Source organism: Rhineura floridana, chromosome 19 (genome assembly GCF_030035675.1).
Source record: "Rhineura floridana isolate rRhiFlo1 chromosome 19, rRhiFlo1.hap2, whole genome shotgun sequence".
Lineage (NCBI taxonomy): Eukaryota > Metazoa > Chordata > Lepidosauria > Squamata > Rhineuridae > Rhineura > Rhineura floridana.
Genome location: NC_084498.1, coordinates 10,439,546 through 10,455,185, shown reverse-complemented (window position 1 = coordinate 10,455,185; position 15,640 = coordinate 10,439,546). Strand labels below are relative to the sequence as shown.

At 44.4% G+C, this 15,640-nt stretch overlaps 1 protein-coding gene across 4 annotated transcripts in view; it reads right to left on the bottom strand.

The window, feature by feature from the left end:
• Nucleotides 1-2,671: 2,671 nt before the first annotated feature.
• Nucleotides 2,672-15,640, bottom strand: part of AACS (acetoacetyl-CoA synthetase) — an 83,097-nt gene continuing 70,128 nt past the window's right edge. For all 4 annotated transcript variants that reach the window (XM_061602859.1, XM_061602856.1, XM_061602857.1 and 1 more), the window contains exons 16-18: nt 15,399-15,457; nt 9,437-9,639; nt 2,672-5,478 (exon numbers count right to left, since the gene is read on the bottom strand). In XM_061602859.1, coding sequence (XP_061458843.1) covers nt 5,341-5,478; nt 9,437-9,639; nt 15,399-15,457 — 400 coding nt within the window. In that variant the 3' untranslated portion in view covers nt 2,672-5,340. The remainder of the gene's footprint in view (nt 5,479-9,436; nt 9,640-15,398; nt 15,458-15,640) is intronic.

Sequence of the window (15,640 nt, the reverse complement as noted above, 5' to 3'; positions counted from 1 at the left end):
TACATGCAAGAAGGATCTTGGGATTGTTGTTGGTCACCAGCCGTATATGAGCCAAAAGTGGGATGTGCTGCAAAAAAGGCAAAAGATTAGGCCTCATCTTGAGTACTGCATCCAGTTCTGGACACCACACTTTAAGAAGGATGCACACAAACTGGAAGAGGTTCAGAGGAGGGCAACTAGGATGATCAGGGGACTGGAAACAAAGCCCTATGAGGAGAGACTGAAGGAACTGGGCATGTTTAGCCTTGAGAAGACTGAGGGAAGATATGACAGCACTCTTCAAGTACTTGAAAGGTTGTCACATAGAGGAAGGCCAGGATCTGTTCTTGATCATCCTGGAGTGCAGAACAAGGAATAAAGTTACAGGAAGCCAAATTTTGACTGAACATTAGGAAAAATGTCCTATTAGTGTGTTATGACAATGGAACCAATTACTTAGGGAGGCGGTGGGCTCTCTAACATTCAAGAGGCAACTGGATAGTCACCTGCTGGGTATCCTTTAAGTTGGGTTCCTGCACTGAGCAGGGGGTTGGACTCAATGGCCTTATAGGCCCCTTCAAACTCTACGATTCTATACCGGATGCTGGGGTTCACAAGTGGGGAGAGCTGTGCTGCACTCAGGCCCTGCTTGTGGGCTTCCCATAGGCATTTGGTCGGCCACTGTGAGAACAGGATGCTGGACTAGATGGGCCTTTGGCCTGATTCAGCAGAGCTCTTCTGATGTAACATACATCATCCACATTCAGGGATCCATATGCCTTCCCAAACAATAGGGTCAGAGCTTCCCCTTCGACCTGCAGGATGGTCCAGTCAGTTCTCCAGCATTCTGCTCCTCCCCCCTTCCTCTTTTACCCTAATAGTCAAAGCTGTGAGACTATTTTTCCTTCAACCAAATGTGGTGTAATGTGAGCTGGACAAAAAGGGAGGAGCATGAATTGGGGAGAAGAGAGTGAGATGCAAGTTAGAAATAGGCAGTTTGAGTAAGACTCAAGATGAGAAGTGACACTAGGATAAGGGATGGAACCTCAGGCTGAGGGACCAAATGCAGCCCTCCAAACCTCTCTATGTGGCCCTTGGAACTCTTCCCAGGCCACACCTCTCACTGGCCCTGCTCTGTGCCCTTCTTGGGTGCTTTTGCCTGACTGGAATGTGTTCCTGAACTGTGATCATGCCTCTTGCTTCCCTGCAGGGAGAACAGAGGGGACAGTGTGTAGAAACTAGCCAACAGTACAAAGGTAACATTTACATCTGTTGCTCCACCCACTTTTACCTCTGGCCATACCCACCATTGCTACATGGCCCCTGGAAGGAATGCGGCCCTTGGTCTGTAAAAGGTTTCCTGCTCCTAGATGGACTAGGGCAGCCTTTCCCAACTAGTGGGCCACCAGATGTTGTTGGACCACAATTCCCATCTTTCCTGACCATTGGCAATGCTGGCTGAGGCTGATGGGAGTTGTGGTCCAACAACATCTGGTGGCCCACTAGTTGGGAAAGGCTGGACTAGGGAAAGCAGCAAAGTGGAGAAGCTGAAGAGGGGGGAGGAAAGTAGCCTGAGGAGCAGGAAAGAGAAGTATAGACTCTGATATACTGAAAAGGCCTGTGACAAAAACTGCTATTCAACTGGCAACAGTTAACCGGCATTATTTATTTAACTCAACAAATCTACAGTTGCCAAGATACCAGCAGGAGTTTTGAGCTGGGTCCTTGCAGACTGCTGTTTAATTTTTCCAGTAATTGTTACATAATTTGTTCATGAACTGGCTGGGTTAACAGTTTTTAAATCTTATGAGATAAAGAAATATTGTTTTAATCTTGAGACTTCAGAGTGGTTACCAATCTGCCCTCCTCATCCCAATTACAGAACCCTGAAGCATTACTGACAGGCTTCAGGCTTCCCCCACTCCTGTCAGTTGTAGCCCAGAACCCCCCAAGTGCCAAATTCTTCCCTCAGAATAATGTCTATGTCCCGCAGGGCCTCCTATCTCTTACATTCATATTTTTATTGTTGCTGTTGTTCAAAATATATCATGTCATAGTAATATACCCAACATTATGGCTTGTTATACTCCAGTATCTTTGAGTCCAAAATTCATAGTATCTGCTTTTGACTGAAGAGGGAAATAATTCTATATTTTTAACCGTAAACATTAAACATAGCCTGTACTTGCAGGACAGTTGGTTATTCCATTGCTGCGCCAACTAAATACTTAAGATCTCAGCTTTCGTTCATTTTTTGTTTCAAGGTTCTATCATTATTTCCTGGGGTATCAACCTCAGAAGCAAGGAGAGGAAGGCTTTTAGTGGCCATTTTGAATTAGGGCCACCATCTTGAAATCAGACTAGATGGGAAGTGATGGTATGAATCAGCATTTGCCATCCTGGTGCCCTCCAGAGGTTTTGAACTCCAACGCCTGTGCTGGCTGGGGCTGATGAGAGCTGAAGTCCAAAACATCTGGAGGAAACCAGCTTGGCAATGGCAGGTATAAAGTCTTGTCAAGTTTATGGGACCCATGCAACATGAATAAGTAAAATCCCATCATATCTTTTGTACACAACTTCTATGCCAGCCCTGCTTCAATCAGTTTTTCAAGAACTGTTATCAGCTAACTATTTGGGGTTGACTGACTTCAGCTCTATACACTCATGCAATCAATTCACTCCACAATAAAGATGAGAATTTATTCTGCAGTTTTATTAACTTTAAATTCCTTAAAACATCACTGAGTTCACTCAACATCATGATTTTAACAAGGGGAAAAAATCCAAGACAGAATTTGTCCACCATTCAGTCCAACTAACACAGAAGTTGCTCAAACACCAAACTTTCTTTTTCAGCAGAGTTCTCACAACTGCATCTTCCTTTTATGAAAAATAAAATGGATTGTTAATTTCCATTTCATTGCTTTCCATAACTTGTAATGGCTTGTTTTATTAGGACAGAAAAAAAAATCCCTTTACAAACCCAGACAGATGAAAGTACCAAGACACCATTTTAGTTCTTTTTCTTCCCATCAAAGAACATGTGGTGTTATTTTAAAGCAAGAAAGGAAATTAAACATATTGCCTACCAAACACAAAGGTATTCCGAGTTTCTGGGACACAGGATAGGCAGATGCTGCCTGCATGCTCAATCCAGCCACCCAAAGGTGCACATTCCCTGGGCCCGGAGTAACCCTCAATCTCACAGATTCTCCCTTTCTTGTTTCTCCTACTTATACTGCTTTCTCCCTCAAAAGCCAAAGCCACATCCACACCATACCACAGATGTGGGAAACCTTTGGCCCTCCAGATGATGATGATGAACAATGGCCAGAAATGATGGGAATTATAGTTCAGCAACAACTAGAGGGCCAAAAATTCCCCCTTTGTCATACATTTACAGCATATTTAAACCATATGACTTCTCCAAAGAAACCTGGGAACTGTAGTTTACTACTCCCAAGACCCTTAAACTACCACTTCCAGGATTCTTTTCTGGGGTGACAGGAACCATGTGCTTTAAATGTATGGTACAGATATCACCCACGCTGGAGACAAAGGGCTCTTAAGCATCCTTTCCCACTATCCAGCATCTAATGTAAAAGAGCTTCAGCCAGAGTTCTCCTGTCTGACCTCCTATGTACAAACCAACACAAGGCGAATGGGAGTTAAAGAGCCTTGCCATACCAACACTACCGTTGCTGTTGGCACTGTGAAAGAAAGGGATCAAGCATCCTTTGCTTATGAGAGTCTTTGGGCAGAGTCTATGGCATGGGGAGTCTTTGGCCAATGAGGTTCCCTCCAGACATTGCTAGGACTTCAGCTCCCATCATCCTTCATCACTGGCTATGCTGGCTGGGGCAATGGGAGTTGCTGTCAATCAGTTTCTCTAGGCACCACATTGGCTACCACTGGGCTATGGTGTCCACCTTTGGCCCATGCACTGTTAAAAATGTGGATGTGCAAGACTGGTGACTAAGCCATTTGCTTCCATACTCGGGATCTGCAGTGGGGATCAAGGTGGCCTGTTTCCTTCAAGTTTATAAAAATTCTAACCACTTTTTAAAACATTTCAGAAAAACTTAAGTGCGCAGTCATGCTTCCAATTTCAGCGCGTGCCCTTTGTCAAGAGAGATGATTTTGAGGTCTGGAGAGGCAAGGCAGCAAAATCCTGGTGCCAATCCAAAGTAAAATAAAATCCCAGTGAACTGATGGAACTTTCAGCTAGATACTACTGATTTTGGTCCCATTGATTTCAAGAGGGCGCAAGCACAATGCTGCTAAATCTTTCATACTCTAGTTGTAAACTCAAGTATCATTTTGAACAGCAGCAAAAACATGCTCAGTTCTAAAACAGCCTTCGCCAACCTGGTGCCCTTCAGTCCAAACAATCTGGAGGCACCAGGATGGTGAAGGTCATTCTAAAAATAAGTATTTTTAAAAAATTAAAAAAGATTTAAACACAGACCCAGATCTCTTTTTTAAAAAACCAAAAAAGTAAACATTTTAGAAACTGAAAGGACTCATTAATTCAGTGGTTTTGAAAACTTCCTTGCATCTAGGAAACCTTCCCATATGGAATTATCCATCATGGATGCTCTGTCCATTGCCAAGGATTTGGGGACGTGGTCTAGGGGACACTTTCAGTTCTTGTCTAAATCTGCTGGGCCCTACCATCACTGAAAATGCCATTTTTTATCACGCCCAACATCCCCTTTGTCTAGAAAAGCTCAAATGCAACAGTAGTGGTGAGCAAGCATGGGAATTCGTCCACTGCTTTCTAAATTTCCCACTGAGAAGCTTCCAATAGCTTTCCTAGAATCCTCAGAACACAGCTTTCAAACCCAGGGTGAGGAACCTGTGGCCCTCCAGATGTGCCTGAATGACAACTCCCATCATTCCTGACAATAGGCCATGCTGGCTGGGACTGATGGGAGTTACAGTCCAATAGCATCTGAAGGACCGCAGGTTCCCCAACTCCAACTTAAGCCAAATGGAATATGTCTTATCATCCCATGGGATGTTCACCCTCTTTCCTCAATTTTAAAAGAAAATGAAAACCATGGTTTTAGTGTAGATTATTTTAAAAGTCTCTGTAACCAGTTATATTTGAAAAAAGGCAAGACAAGCGCTTATTGGCTGAAAGAAAAATAAATCTAGTACACCAACATTTCCAGGGCTGCCCTTCCAAAAAGCCTTTTCATGAAGCACTTGGCAAAAGTTTCTTTTTTTAAAAAAGAAACACCATTGCTTAAATAAAAAGTTTCTTTTACATACAGTATCCATATACATATTATATACACAATACTAAACCATACATGCACGCATACAAGCACAGAGATTGGCAGGAGGCAGATTCCTTCAGAAGTTCTGCAGCTCAGGAATATTTCGGTAGAGGTCCAGTGTCTCTGGATTGGAGAAGATGCCCCGCTGAGCCACTTCCTTCCCGGCAATAACATGCTTGACAGCCACTTCGACCTTCTTCCCATTTATCGTGTACTGTGAAATTCAGAACGAGGCAAATGGTGAAGTTGTGCTCACGTCCCAGAGACACACCAAATCACAAGTTACTTCTTTGCGTGTTGATGATTAACAAAGGGAAAGTGAATACTCTCATGGCTTCCACATTCGTATTTCTAATGCAGAATGAAAACCTAGGCTGTGTACACACCACACATTTAAAGCACATAAAGCCTGGGAACTGTAATTTGTTCAGGATGCTGTGAGTCCCTCTTGGAGAATGGTGACAAGGGCCTTTTCAGCTGCCGCTCTCCGTCTGTGGAATATGCTTCCCAAGTGAAGTCCCCTGGGTGCCTTCACTGACATCTTTTTGGCACCAGGTAAAGATTAATCTCTTTTCCCGGGCATTTGATAGACGATAACACTGTCTGCATTAGGGTGCTACCAAAGCTTTCTGTGACTGTATGGGGGCAGGGGTGGTTTTATTATTTTGTTTTATGTATATTTATTTTGGCTTTTTAATAATGTTGTAACTTGCTTGGAGACCTGCATGTAACAAGCTACTAATAAATCAAATAAATAAACTGTAGCTCTCGGAGGGGTAAGCTACCGTTCCCAGGATCCTTTGGAGGAAGTCAGGTGCTTTAAATGTGGATTAAATGTATGGCATGTACACAGCCCCAGATTAGGAGGACAGCTGGGGTAGTTTAGTGTCTATTACAGAGCTGGGGAACCTTTTTCAGCCCAAGAGCCACATTACTTTCTAGGTACACTTCAGAGGGCCACATGCCAGTGGTGGGAGGGGCCAGAGACAAAAGTGGACTGAGCAAAGAATGTAACGGTTGCCTTTGTGAAGCAGACTAGTTCTCTCCCTCCCTCCCTCCCCCTCCCCCCCTCTCTCTCGGCAAGCAAGAAGCCTTATCAGAGTTCAAGGACACATCCCAGCCAGGCAAACACAGTCAGGGTATGAAACAGTGGGGAGAGTGAAGGGGGTGGTGTGAGGAGAGTTCCAAGGGCCAGACAGAGAGGTCTGGAGGGCCACATTTGGCCTCCAAGCCTGAGGTTCCCAAGCCCTGCTCTAAGAGACTGAACTATGAAGTCCCTGGCTTGAATCTTGCCTCTGCCATGAACTTGCTAGGTGCCCTCTGGCAAACCACACTCTCTCTCTTAGCCTCCTCAGTCCCACCATCGGCAATATGGGGGATAATAACACTGCCTTATCTTATAGGGTAAAGGACTTTTTGTTTTTAAAAAGATTATAACTAGATCAAGAGTAGCCAATGTGGTACCCTCCAAATTAGTAATGTGCCAAATCCTCTGCCTCACCCATTTTACCAAGCTACTTGCCCCTGCAAAAGTGGGGGGTGTTTTTTATTCCCCTCACAGAGCTGCAATTCTCAGAGTGGTTTAACAATCAACCCCTCTTTCCAGGGAACTCTGGGAACTGTAGCTGTGTGAGGGGAAGAGGGGTCTCTTGAGCACTCTCAGAACCCTTAACAAACTACACTTCCCAGGATTCTTTGGGGAAAGCCATAACTGTTTCAAGTGATGTAATACTGCTTTAAATGTATACTGCAGACGGGGCCTAGTACTATTTAATGTATTTTGTATGCACCCATTTTATTGTTTTTATCATCTGTGTATGCAAATTGCCTGACTGCCTACAGAGCAATAAATATGGTTAGTTGGTAAAAAGTTTAGGATTATATCCAAGGTAGTGCTAAGTTAAAGATACGTAGTGTTAAACATGTTCCGCTGGCAAAATGTTTTGCACCAATGGAACATTGCGCAATGCGTTTCCTCTAGTGCAACTGTTGCATTGAATTCCTCTGTTCTGCAACATTACCACTCTCCCTTACACTAGTGGACAGAAAATACTGGACAGAGCCCCCAGTGTCTAGCATCCTGCTCTCACCGTGCCCAATCAGATGCCTTTGGGAAGGCCACACGCAGGACATGAGCACAAGAGCACACTCTTCCTACAGACTGGCCTACATAGAAAGAGTAAACTCTGCTCTTTACTCCTAAAAGGAACAAGAAGAACGGCGGGCAAATTATTGTTGATAAGGCTAAATATAGTTCCAGTAGGTACATTCAAAGGAAAAGTGGGGGGAACCAGAAAAAGAACTGAAGAAAGCAAGAGTGCAGCTCTGATTGCTTTCATGTAGGCTCAGGTTTGAACTCCAAACGTAATTAGAATTCAGTTACACATTCCTTCAGAGTGTGAGCTAATTAATGATCTAAACTAGGATTCCTAAGTTGCCAGCTGTCATAGAAATACCTTGATTCACTTTTCTCTGATTTCAGCTTACTGAGCCAGTTGAAGCTGATATTCCGTAGTTTGGGGGAAAACCTGAGATCAGGTCATAAAATCACAAGAAGAGCCTGCTGGATCAAGCCAGATCTAGTCCAGCATCCTGTTCTCTCCATGGTCAGCCAGATGACTATAGGAAGCCCGCTAGCAGGATCTGAGCACGAGAACACTCTCCCCCCCCCCCGGCAACCTCCGGCAACTGGTATTCAGAAGCCTGCTGCCTGCAATCATGGAGGAAGAGCATAGCCATCATGGCTAGTAGCCATCAATCGCCTTATTCTCCATGTGTTTGTCTAATCTTCTTTTGAAGCTATCTAGGTTGGTGGTCACTGCTGTCTCCTGTGGGATTCCATAGTCCAGACCCATCCCATACATTGTTCCTTTTTACAGTGGTATTGTTCAACCTTGGGTCCCCAGATGTTGTCAGATTTCAACTCCCATCATCCCTGACCACTGGCTAAACTGGCTGTAGATGATGGGGATCTTGTTTTCTAGCACTGCTTTTTCCACCACTAGGAGGCAACTGGGCGAGGTGCAATTTGGACAGCAATATGCTGGAGATAGCAGTTCATAATGTGAACAGGTGATTTTTGCTACACTCATCGGCTCTCTCCAGGCTGGTATGTCTGCACAATAACCCCCTTCAAGTACCTACTGGCTAGACTGGGGTAACCAATGTGGTGCCCCCTGGAAGTTGTTGGATCACTGAGATCACCCAGAGGAGTGCTGTTAGTTGCCTCCTTTGTTACAGAGGCCTGACCAGCCTAAGCTTGGGCACTGAATGTTGTTAGAATGTTATGGAACACTCTTCCAGCAGAGATTTGGCAGTCACCTCCACTTCTGACTTTCAGTCGTCTCTCGAAGACTCCTCTGTGCCGACGGACCTTTGCAGTTACTTTAATTATCATCTGTATTCCTTTTAATGGTATTTTATGTTTTATTGTTGTGCACCCACTTGATTATTTTATGATATGGCAGTATAGAAATATTTTTATAACTAAGTGAACACCCTTGGCCAATGGGTAGGGATGATGCAAACTGCAGTCCAATGACTTCCAGAAGGTAACAAATTGGGAGAGGGTAGTCTATAAGACAAAAGAAAGCGCTACATCACACGAAGCAGTGATGGCTACCCTCTTGGATGAGTTTAAAAAGAGGATTAGACACCCCATCCCCAACCGAGGCTGTACGTCTCTGAATACCAGTTGCTGTGAAGTGGAGAGAGTGCTCTTGTGCTCAGGTCCTGCTTGCAGGCTTCCTGCTGGGGCATCTGACTGGCCACTGTGAGAACAGGATGCTGGACTAGATGGCCTGATCCTGCAGGGCTCTTCTTATGCGCTTATCAAGAACACCCAAGAATTCTCAGTATAGCAACAGGGTGCATGCATATTTATAAACCAAGTAGAAATGTTTATTAGGTGGCTATCTTGTTGTTGTTGTTGTTTAAAAAGGATGAAAAAGAGACGGCTCACTCAGGAAGAAAAGCGCTCACACAAGTTACTAAGCAACATGGGCAAACTATTTATAAGACTCCAATCCACTTTTAAAAAATGAGGCTAAAATTTCCAGGCATGTGTGGGCTTTGAAGAGAGATGACAACTGCTCCTTAATTACTATTCCAAGGTGACAATGAAAAAAAAAATAATAGCACCAGCAAGAACTAAGAAAAAAGTATTGACATACCGGAATGCCTTCAGTTTCTAGAATGAGGCTGGGAACATGCCGAGCTGACAGCGCGATGCGAATCGCTTCCCTAATACGTTTCACCAAATCTGGACTGAATTTTTGGTTGGTGGCCATCTTCAGGAAAAGGATCACCCTTTCTTCGCCATCTTTGTTGTACTGAGGGACGCAGAGGCTGTCTGAAACCTCCTCAAAAGCTTCCACTGAAAAAACAAAGGAAACATTGGCTTAGACTTATTCATCCCATGGGGCAGGTAACAGTGTATGTGCGTCAATAACAAGCTAGGCCATGGTGGCTTGAAGTAGTGGCTGGGGCCTGTTGGGACTGGTGTGGTGGAAGGCAGGAAGCCCAACAGTAGGTGGAGCCTGAGCTAACAACAGGCAGAGCTAACTAATCCTAGTTTTGCCCCCATCTTCATCCTTAGAAGTGTAACACTGAGACCAAGGAGGAGGAGGAAACTGCCAGGCAGTACTACCCTCTGGACTGGTTGTAATTAAGATGGCAAAGAGATGGCGGCTGGCTGAGAGCAGACTGAGGTTGGTGGGGCAGTGTCTCATTTGCCCTAATGGACCAGCCTCCACTGGTGGCTTCTCTTCAAAGATTTCTTAGTCTAAACCAGAGATGGGGAAGGGAATCTGCATGGCTCTCCAAAAGTTGTTGGCCATCAACTCCCATCATCCCTGACCATTGGCCATGCTGGCTGGGTGAAATCCAAAAACACCTCAAGCACCACACAGATTCCTCATCACTGGTCTAAGCCAAGATTGGACAGCTCTGGGACTCTGGTCCTGAAACACAACTGCATCCAGCCTGAACCCTTATTATTTATTCAAATTCCCGTAACACATCCCGAAGCAACTTACAATTTATTTATTACATTTATATCCCACCTTTCCTCCAAGGAGCTCAAGGTGGTGCATATGGCTCTCCATTCTTTTATATACAACATGTATAAAAGTAACATATTTAAAAACAGTTAAAAATTTTTGCATATATAAAAACATTTTTTTAAAAAGTTATAAAAATAATTTAACACAACAACAGCCCATACACAAAATCAATTCAAATCCAAGACAGATACCAACTGGGATAAAGGTTTTAGATGGCTTGTTGAAAGAGGAGCATCTTTAGCAGGCACCAAAGAGGCAAGAGAGCAGGTGCCTGTCAGATACACAAGGGGAGGAGGGGGAGTTCCCAAGTGTAGGTGTTGTCACACTAAAGGACTCGTTCCGACATCCTGTACAATGGACCTCCTGATGGGATGGCAGAATGCAGTTACTGGATGGGTATGCAGAGGATGAGGCGATCTTTTAGGTATGCTTAGTCCCAAGCTGTTTAGAGCGTTGCACACCAACACCAACACCTCGAACCTAGCCCAGTAACTTTCCATGGCCCTTACAAAGTTCAGCCTGAAGGAACAGCACCTCTCATATAGTTCCATCACCGTATAACATATTCTGTGGCGGCACTTCTCCCTCTTATCTGAGGATCTAGGTAGGGCCTTCTAATTTCTTGACCACTTTTCTGAGGGTTCAGACTGGAGGATTTTCCAACCTCCATCAGAGTAGCCACTCAACCAATTACAGGATGTCACTGCAGAAGGGAGGACCTGGGAAGTTCCCAGGTTCAATGTCCAGCACCCCCAATTAAAAGGATGAGGTGGAAAGCAATGAGAAAGACTCTGAGGGCTGTATTCAACTAAGGCTGCAGTCCAATACACGCTTACCCAGGAGTAAGTCCCACTGAAACCAATGGAACTCACTTCTGAGTAGACATGTAATGGATTGCAGCCTAAGTCCTACTCAGAACAGACCCATCAAAATTAATGAACCTAAGTTAGCCATGTCCAGGGTCTACTCTGAGTAGGACTAGCGCTGAATACTACCCTGAGGTTCCAGAGAACCACTGTTAGTCAGAGCAGGCAATACTAGGTTGGATGGACCAAAAAGTCTGACATGGTATAAGACATTTTCCTGTTTCCTAAGTAAGGAATGGGGGTTTGTAGATTTTATAACCTGTTAAAGGGCTGTTTTTGTACAGCTAAATGTTGGTGATTTGCAAACTACTTTAGAAGCCCTGGGCTAAAGTGGGATGCGAGAACCATTCATAGTATTTGAACCCGGGATCATCCATTGAAGCCGGATGGGAGAAGATTCAGGACAGAGAAAAGGAAATACTTTTTCATTAATTCATAAGGAATGCAATTAATGACATGCTATCATGATGGCCTCCAACTTGGATGGCTTTAAAGGGCTACAAGTCATAATAGCTATGTACTATAACCAGTATCACAGAGACGGCTTACCTCTGGATATCAGTTGCTGGGGAACAACAGTGGGAGAGGACTATTGCCCTTGTGCCCAGCATGTGGCTTCACATAGGCATCTGGTGGACCACTGTGGCAAACGAGATGCTGAGCTAGGTAGGCCTTTGGTCTGATCCAGCAGGCCTCTCTTTGGCCTCATCTGCACTGCACATTTAAAGCAGTATCATGCCACTTTAAATTGTCCTGGCTTCTCCCCAAGGCATCCTGGGAACTGTGGTTTCTTAAGGGTGCTGAGAGTTGTTTGTTAGGAGACTCCTATTCCCCACGCAGAGCTACAATTCCCCAAGTCATTTAACAATCAATCACTCTTCACAGGGAACTCTGGGAATTGCAGCTCTGTGAGGGAAATAAAGAGTCTCCTAACAACTCTCAGCACTCTTAACAAACTACAGTTCCCAGGATTCTTTGGGGGGGGGGGACAAGTGGTATAATGCTGCTTTAAATGTAGAGTGCAGATGGGGCCTTTATGTTTTTAACCAGCATGCACCAGATATTTATTTAACAAGCTTTAATAAAATTATCATCATCATCATCAGTAGTAGTATTTATATCCCACCCTTCCTTCTGAAGGCACTCAGGGTGGCACGAAGGAGCCCAGGGTGGCGAAACAGCAATAAAGACAGACTTTAAAAACAGTAGACAGAATTAAATTATAAATCAAATGATAACACAAAGAAATGTCAAACCACACAGACAGAAATTAAAGTAGAAGTGTAGCCACTCATCATTCTTATCCTGCTTTCTTTTGAGGAAGCTCAGACTACTTTGTATGAGATTCTCACCAGGCAGTTGAATATCTTTACAGCAGAGATGGGGAACATGTGGCTCTATGGATGCTGCTGGGATCCATCTCCCATCAGCCTCAGCCAGTGCAGCCAGTGGTCAGAGATTACGATAGGAAATGTGTTATTTTTCTCAACTTCCTCCCTCTCCAGTCCATCCCAAAAAGAGAAAGAAAAAAGGCCAGACAGAGAGACTATACCAAGAAAATAAAGAAAAAGGAGAGAGAATGATGGAGAGTGAAAAGGGAAGGCTGTTAAGGTCAACTGCAGCCCACATGGGAGGGACAGAATTGCAGCCAGACAGTGCTTCAATTCACTCCACCGCAGATCCTGTGCCATCCTTCTTGCCCTCCCTTTGCTGACTTCACAGACCGGGCTGGCAACCTCTTTGTGCGTAGAGAAGAGTTATGGCAGCGAAGCATAGCCAAAGGAATCTATTAGTGATGCTTCTCAAAAAACAACAAGGCCCCTGTGTGCTGGGCCTCTTGGAAAGGGCAAGCCACCATAGCCAAGGGACTGTGCACACCAATCCTTGAAATGAAGAGTTGCTGCGCCAATGCCATGCTTCTAGAAGATAATGACAACCACAACACATCTTTGCATTTTCATTCTGTGTGGCTTTAAAAAAAAATAATAGAATACTGGTTCACAAAATGTCTCAGTATTGTCCAGTGCTCATTGAGACTGGTAGGATGGAAGGCAGGGAGGCCAGCGACAGGTGGAGCCAGAATGAATGTTAAGCAGAGTCAGAGTGTTAACTACAGGGACAGCATAAGGGTGTTTTATTCTGGACCTTAAAACTCACAAGCATTTGCGTTTCCCCTACTCGTATCTGCCAGGCTCTGAACAACAGCAGGACTTGTTCTTGAAGTGGGACAGATGCAGGACTGGTTTTATCGAACTGTGGTTTGTTGAACCTTGATCTATTTTTCAGTGCCACTTCATGTACAGGCATACCCCTCTTTAACGTTCGCAATGGGACCGGAGAGTATACTTTAAGCGAAAATAAACTTTAAGTGAAGCAATTGTCTTCACTTGTACTGCATGCAATCACCACTAGATGGCAGCGGCGTCATGCCGATAAAGTGTACGTTATTGCGAAGAGCGCAAACGTTAAGCGGGGTATGGGGATGAATGGAGCATGTACGTTATAGCAAGGCAACGTTAAGTGAAGCAACGTTATACGGGGTATGCCTGTACTTGTATGTTATGTTGCAACCTGTCCTGGAATCATTTTACAATGAAGGGCAAGGTATATTTGACAATAAATAAATCTCTCACATGCCTGTCAGAAACAAGTATTTTTCTTAAACAACCTTGTGAACAAGTTCCGAAAGACATCAGAAGTCCACTCCACAGAAACTTGGAGGAGGGCTTTCAGTGTGGCTGCTCCTGTTCTGCAGAATAGCATTGCTGTTGAGACATGGCAGGCACCCACTATCTGCACTTTCTGGAAACATTGGAAAACATTTTTGTTCCGAAAGAGCCTGCCCAGCTGGATGAAAGAGTCTCTGCCATGCGTGTCTATTTTCTGTTTTGTTTTAAATATATCTGCTGTTTTCGTGTGTTGTTTTTAACTATTTTTTAGATATTTTTATAGCCTTGAGACGCTTGATGGAAGGCTACAAATAAATAATCCCGTTAAAATTAACTGTAGCACAATTGTTTTCAAACCAAGTTCCAGGAGACCATGGAAACATTTTTCAGGCGTTCCTAAATGAGCAACTCTATAAAGGCCAACAAGCTCAGGGGGGGGCTGTATCTCACCGGCAGAGTAGACAGTTGGCACGCAGAAGGTTCCAAGTTCAATCCCTCCAGTTAAAAGGATTACGTTGCAAGTGATTGGAAAGACCTCTGTCTAAAATCCTAAAGCAGCCTTCTCCAACGTGGTGCCCTCCAGGTGTTTTGGACTACAGCTCCCCATCATCCCCTGGACATCTGGCTGGCCACTGTGTGAACAGGATGCTGGACTAGATGGCCACTGGCCTGATCTAGCAGGCTTTTCTTATGTTCTCATCCCTAACCACTGCGGCCATGCTGGCTGGAGCTGATGGAGCCCAGCAAAATTTGTAGGGCAGTGTTTCCCAACCTGATGCCCTTAAGAGTTGCTGCCGGTTAAGAGCAGACAATGCTGGGTTAGGTAGACAAACAGTATAACACAGCTTCCAATGTTTCTACTGACAGGGGATTTTCACTGGCTGCGTTCACACATAACTCTAAGCTATGGTTTGCTTTAGCCACTGTTTGTTCAACAAAGCACAAGTTGTCTTTCAGACAAGCAGACCGGCCAGCGCTTGCCTCTCCAAAGCACGGCTGGTTTCCAGCTGTTCTTGCTGAATGCCTGAAGTAGGGTGGCCAAACAAACCACGGTTAAGCAAACTGTTGAATTAAGACAGAACATCAGACAATTAAAACAAGCCATGGTTTGTGAGCCAACAAGCTTCTCATCATGGTTTGTTGGCAGAAAACAAGCCATGGGCTGGGTTTGCAATTTCAAACAAAGGCTTCGTGTTGTGTGTGAACCAGGCCACTGTGTGGGGCATGTGAAGGAATGGCAGATGTTCTTTTAGTCACTAAGAGACTTAGCAGACACATGGCAGAGTCCAGGACTACGCTCCTTATAGATGGGGTCAATGGTGACTTGACTTGCCTGAGCCTCTGCAATTCCTACAGCCCACACTGCTCTGAGCCTAAGCTACCACACAGGGTTGTTGTGAAGATAAGAACAAGATAACCCTGCACATGCAGCCCTGAGCTCCTTGAAAGAAGGCAAGATAGAAGCATAGTGAGTTAAGTTAGTCGATACTATAATTCACAGGCAGAAGAAGAGTGGATAAGTGCTAAGTTGCATACCTATGTTATAGATCTCTGAACTCCCAAACCTCACTCCGCTTGGATTCAGCGTGCCATCACTGGGAAAAAATGAAGAAGCCGGAGAGGAAAACAATCATTAAAACATAATCAAGGTTTGATGAAAAAAGACAGAATGGAGGCAATTTATCTTCATTCGCAATAAAACAACTGTGTTAAATATGCAACAAAAACAATCCCTAGGCTAGCATTTAATTGTGTTACAAGAGTTAGTTACCCCTTAC